General features: G+C 37.4%; 1 protein-coding gene across 1 annotated transcript in view; it reads right to left on the minus strand.

The window, feature by feature from the left end:
* The window catches only part of PTPRO (protein tyrosine phosphatase receptor type O), a 116,251-nt gene that overhangs the window by 64,048 nt on the left and 46,203 nt on the right, over positions 1–6,000 (minus strand). The window contains exons 13-14 of the mRNA XM_077756412.1: positions 3,302–3,453; positions 2,083–2,203 (exon numbers count right to left, since the gene is read on the minus strand). Coding sequence (XP_077612538.1) covers positions 2,083–2,203; positions 3,302–3,453 — 273 coding nt within the window. The remainder of the gene's footprint in view (positions 1–2,082; positions 2,204–3,301; positions 3,454–6,000) is intronic.

The following is a 6,000-nucleotide window of genomic DNA, read 5'->3' on the forward strand; positions in this document are numbered from 1 at the left end:
AAGGTTTTCAAAAAGTTAAGTAAAATAATTCAGAGGAAAGTTGTCATTAAGAAAAACAGCTAAATGGAATTAAAGTGTTATTTACAAATTACTCAATAATTTACTTTTCCGTCAATAGTGTCTATTTAATCTGTTATATATCTCCAGCTACCTATTTTATTTTATTTATTTATTTAAGAATTTTTAACGTTTATTTATTTTTGAGAAAGAGAGAGCCAGGGTGTGAGCAGGAGAGGGAGAGAAGAGAGGGAGACACAGAATCTGAAGCAGGCTCCAGGCTCTGAGCTGTCAGCACAGAGCCCGATGTGGGGTTCAAATCTTGAGATCATGATCTGAGCTGAAGTCGGATGCTTAACCAACTGGGCCATCTAGGCACCCCTAATTTTAAAGGGTTTCAGTGCGAGGATTTAATTTTTGCCATGGCCAAGAGGAGACAAAAAAAGACTTAAGACTTAGTGTCTTATACATCGAATTACAGAGAAATGCAACCATTGGGGAAACTAAGGAAAGATTGGAGTTTTGTTTTGTTTGGGATTTTCTATGGGTTCTCTAAAGGTACATCCCTACCAGCAGTGTTACTCCAAGTGTTTGTTTAAGCTGCTACTAAAACACCCTGGATCAGTCTGTACTTAACAGCTGCACCCATAAACATATGTAGTAAGAGTGACGATTTGACACTTTTAGGGAATAGACTTAGATACAGACTATAAATTAGCAGATGTCTGAAACAGCAAATTGCATTAAGTGTTTTGAAAATATTCTTTTTGCCATTCTCTATATTGTTAATTTTCAAAACACAAAAAGGAAATCTCTGCTGTGAAAATCATACGTTGAAGTGCATTCATTTCTAGGTGGCCTCTCTTACACTGACACTACCCCACAACTTTTTGCCAATTGGTTCTCTTGTCTGCTTCTGATTATAGACTATTATCCCTGAAGCCCCTTTATGTATCAGAAACTAAATGTGTACCTCAGTATGTGGAAAATTGTTGAATGTAGAAGATGTGTTTGTGTTAAATAGTGTTACTGCCTAGTTGTATTTCATAATATAAATAATTATTTCGACACTACGCTACACAATAATTTCCAGCTCATCTGCAAGAATATTATACTTGCCTCATTTTCCTCATCCACAGCCTATTATTTTTCTTGGCATGTTCTCTTTACTTTAATTAAGGTTATTTTCCTCTTTCTCTCGTCACATGCAAATACATCTAGTCTCTTACTACTTATCCTAATGCTAGGTTTTATTGAAGGGTCCACCTGTACTTACGCTTGCTCAGTTATTTATTCACTCCTTTATTTCCTTATATACTTGCATGGAAGAACTACTGACTCCTTAACTGCTTGTAAACTCAAACTTTTCCATTTGAATTATGTGCAGTCATTAGGCAGTTTCATTATGGTATACAGAAGTACTGCATCTGAACAAACACACAAGGAATCCATACGATTTTGTCATAATTTTTTCTTTTACTTTGATGTGACATTAGAATTAGGACATTATATCAACTCAAAAATCAATATGTGGGTCATTTTAGCTACAAGTTTCAGTTTGAGATATTAAAAAGGGCATCACATAATACTTATATGTGAAGAGTATGGTGTCCGATAGGGTTGAAACCATTGTACTAGATAACCTCTAAAGTCTTTCCTTTTCTAAATTCCTCAGACTCCTTCGTTTCTCTAATCTCATAAGGATGGGGAATACTCCTGTCTCCCTGCATGGCAAAAATTCTGTTCACAGAAACTTATATTAAGTCGAACAGGGGCACCTGGATGGCTCAGTCGGTTAAGTGTCCGACTTAAGCGCAGGTCATGATCTCAAAGTGTCTAAGTTTGAGCCCTGTGTCAGGACTCTGTCTGCTTCTCTCTCTGCCCCTCTCCTGATCCCCCCCCACTTCAAAAATAAATATTTAAAGCTGAATATACTCTTTTAGTAGTACATATGTTTATTTTGCACTTATAAAAGAGAGTGAACAGTTTTCTGTTATTTCATCGAACTGAGAAGACCATGACAAATAAAGAATTCTCCCGACATGACTGTTTTCACACACACCCCCTTATATCCATTTTTCTTACCTAGCTTGACAAGGCGGAGCATGGAGGTATTACTTCCCCTCTCAGTGCAAGCGGTAACTGAGAGGTTGTAGATATCTCCTGGAGGCAGGCTGAGAATCGCAGTCATGACGTTGCGTGTTACCTGAAAGATCCATCAAGATTGGAGGTTTAAACTTCTAATGAACTTGAGCTAGAATACCATGGCAAACAACTACATGGCAGGCGTTCTCTCTATTCTATGCTGTGTTCTACAGTTGATTGCAACACTACGGATACTTTATTTCCTTTGAAAATGATATAAATTCCTCAACTGAGCCAAAGGCAAGGTAGCTCTAAACATGCACAATAAATATTAGAACACTTTTGCAGCTAATTCCCTATTTGGAATAGGTGCTGCTCTGATTTCTTCATATTCACAGCAAATTTTAGAAAAGGCAATTGCTAGGTTTCTACTGATGTGTATAACTCAGCCCCAGCTGACGAGCTCAGAAGAAACCTAGTCATGTCTATAGTAACCTGGTTTCTTAACTAAAGACTACATTTCCTAGTCTCCCCTATAGCTAGAGGGAACCATGTGACCTACTTCTGACCAATGGATTGTAAGTGGAAGTCACATGAGCAATTTATAATCCTGTCCACACTCTGTAAGTGCTGGGCCTCCATATCTTCTCTTTTCCTCTCCTGCATGTTAGAATATCGATATAATGACGATGAAGGTTCACCTATGCAAATGAAGACTACACAGTGGTAGATGGAACAAGATAAAAAGAATCTGGACCCCTGGTGATTGATCCTTTACAGCAGAGGTGCCCTGACAGTTTTATGCTAGCATGTGTCTAATGCAATGTCAAAAAGTGCAATAAAGCAAGAGAAAAGAAATCAGTATTTCCAATGTATCCAAATATTTAGGCATTGGTGATATACAGAGAAAATATCAAAACATATTAACAGTGGTTTTCTTGAAAATGTTTGACATGCTTAAGAAAAAGCTCGAATCACAACACTAAATGTAAATGAAATGAGAAGTTATAACTATTATAGATCACTATTAAAGATTAAAAAGTAAACTCTATGAAAGGAGGAATTTAATTTTTTTCACGGTCCCTTCTCTGGAGCCTAAAACAGTGTCAACAGGCATAAAACATTTCTTTAATGTTTCAATCATGTTTGCTTAATGATTTTCAAGAGTTTATGTAAATAAATGTTCAGACGGCCAATACTGGGATTCAAAGAAACATACACTCTTTTTAATTTTCTTCTTTCCTTCTGCAACAACCATCCAGTGTAACATTCTCGAATGGGAGAGGTCAGTTGTGTCATCCCCATAGGTCCAACTGATATATAACAGACTGTTGAAATACTCCACAGATGTGATTTCGGGAGCAACGGGGGCTAAAGGAAGGTAGGAGGCACATTTTAGTTTAAAAGACGAATAATAATTAAAGGACTTACCAATAGAGCATGCAATCTCATGTAGAGTTAATTTAGAGAACTGAAATTCACACCATAAAGGGGTACCTGGGTGGCTCAGTTGGTTAAGCATCAGACTCTTGATCTTGGTTCCGGTTGTGATCTCATGGTTCAAGGGTTTGAGCCCTACATTGGGTTCCTCGCTGACATCGCAGAGCCTTCTTGAGATTCTTTCCCTCTCTTTGCCCCTCCCCCACTCACTCACATGCTTGCACATGATCTTGCCCTCTCTGTCAAAATAAATAAACTTAATAATTTAAAAAGTTAAAAAAAATTCACACCAAATGATGTGATCATCATGGATCCCCAGGACCTCTCAGTAACATAGCTAAGGTGGGGGGTAAAAGCTGGGCACTTGTTTTCTGGGCCCCCACCTTGTATGGCCCAGACATAAGACAACCAGACCCATCTGTATCTGAGGATATCAGGTCTTTTATACCAATTTCATAGCTATAAGAATCCTAAAATGTTCACTCCTTTGCGTACATTTTTTGCATCAATAAATTGATAGTATAAGGCATTATCGAATTTATTTTCCAAGCAGCACTGGAAAACTTGGGGTCCTATAACAGTATATTTTTTTCTTGTGGTTTATGGAAATTAAGGACAGTAGGATCAATGATTAGAGGGACAGAAAATAAATCTTGTTTCTAAAAAATCACAAAGCAATACCACTGACTGTCTAACCAGTGCCTTGCAAAAAGTTAGGCTCTTAAAAAAACTTTACTGAAGCAAGTAGCAAGGAAGGAAAGAAGGGCTCTTTTATCACACCACAAAGTTAACTTCTAGCACTGAGGTTCTTAATTTCTTTTATATTCTGACACATTTAAATTTAAATTTTTAAATTTTTTTTAAATTAAAAAAATTTTTTTTATTGATTTCTGAGAGAAAGAGACAGCGTGAGCAGGGGAGGGTCAGAGAGAGAGGGAGACACAGAATCTGAAACAGGCTCCAGGCTCTGAGCCAGCTGTCAGCACAGAGCCCGACGCGCGGCTCGAACCCACAAACCGCGAGATCATGACCTGAGCCGAAGTCGTACGCCCAACCGACTGAGCCACCCAGGTGCCCCTAAATTTAATTTTTTTTTAATGGGGAGGAGAGTTCATTACAACCTTTATAATATGTGAGCTCTTTAATTATTTTTTAAGCTTAACTGATAATTCTGAAGATTTTAGGAAACACACACACAGTTGAATGTCAATTCCCTGTGTGTGTTGAAGACAAACAAGCATTCATCCTGAGAGCACAAAACCAAATGACATATCGGGAGGAGAATTTCTATAAACCAAGAAGATTTATTTTCCTCGATATGCTACTAGTACTCATAACAAACATTCATAACTATGCTTTCAAGAATACTTTTTCGCTGAAGAGATTTGTAATATACAATGTAAAAACCATTTCTGTAGCTAGCAAGTACCACAAACCCACATCGTATTTCAGAATAGTCTAATAAAGAGAATTAATACCTGTGGCTTCTTTTCTCTCAATATATTTTTATGTACTTCATTATACGTATGTATCTATATTTATATTTTGTCAAAGGCTGTTTTCTCATGTTCTAATTCTAGTGAGGACAAGAAACGTATTTAAAATTGCAACCCCAGAAACGTATTTAAAACCGTATAGCTCCCTGCACATAAGCATTAACTAGATCTGTAGATTTTTATACGCCATATCGTTGCCTTAAAATTCAGCATATTGCTGAAAGGCCACAAGATGTCACTATTTGTTTATTAAACATGATTTGGTACACTGGCCTAATTACTATGCATTTGACTTGTGGACAAAGTTACCTAACAAAGACAGTAGACCCAAGATCCTAATAAATCACACCTTATTCAAATATTTTATTCCTGTATCCTTTTATATCACACGATTTGGCATTTTGAATCACAACTAAAAGCACAGGAAAGAGAAGTGTGATATCCTTGTTTGCTTTAAACTTGAGACGAAGGAAGAAAAACAAAACAAGGCTAAGATTTCAAACAGTTTTAAAAATAAATATAAAATACATATGGGCGCTTACTTGTTTTTAATAACGACTTACATTATATAACTTACTTCTCACACTACCTGTGATATATTGTTATGCTTATTTTACAGATGTGGGAATTGAGACCGTCTGTACTCGTATGCTTAGATGAGACCATGGAGTGACAGTGTCAGCATAATTTAGGAGATCGTCCCGGGAAAAGACAGTGCAATGACAGTGTCAGCGTGACTTAGAAGATCGTCCCAGGAACACGTAAGGAGTTCATCAAGATCAATTTTTTGGAGACAATAGACTGCTCACCTAGTCAAGCAGCTCACTTATTAACCATAAAACTATCCAGACTTGCTAGACTCATAACCTTTGCCAGGTCCCAGTCAGTTCCCAGCTTTGAGAGGCGCACCTAAACCTCTTACATCCAGAACTGCAAATCCTGTTACTTTTTCATTTCCCATGGCCTCACCCCCGCCCCCACA

This window comes from Crocuta crocuta, unplaced genomic scaffold (genome assembly GCF_008692635.1).
Source record: "Crocuta crocuta isolate KB4526 unplaced genomic scaffold, BGI_CrCroc_1.0 scaffold262, whole genome shotgun sequence".
NCBI lineage: Eukaryota > Metazoa > Chordata > Mammalia > Carnivora > Hyaenidae > Crocuta > Crocuta crocuta.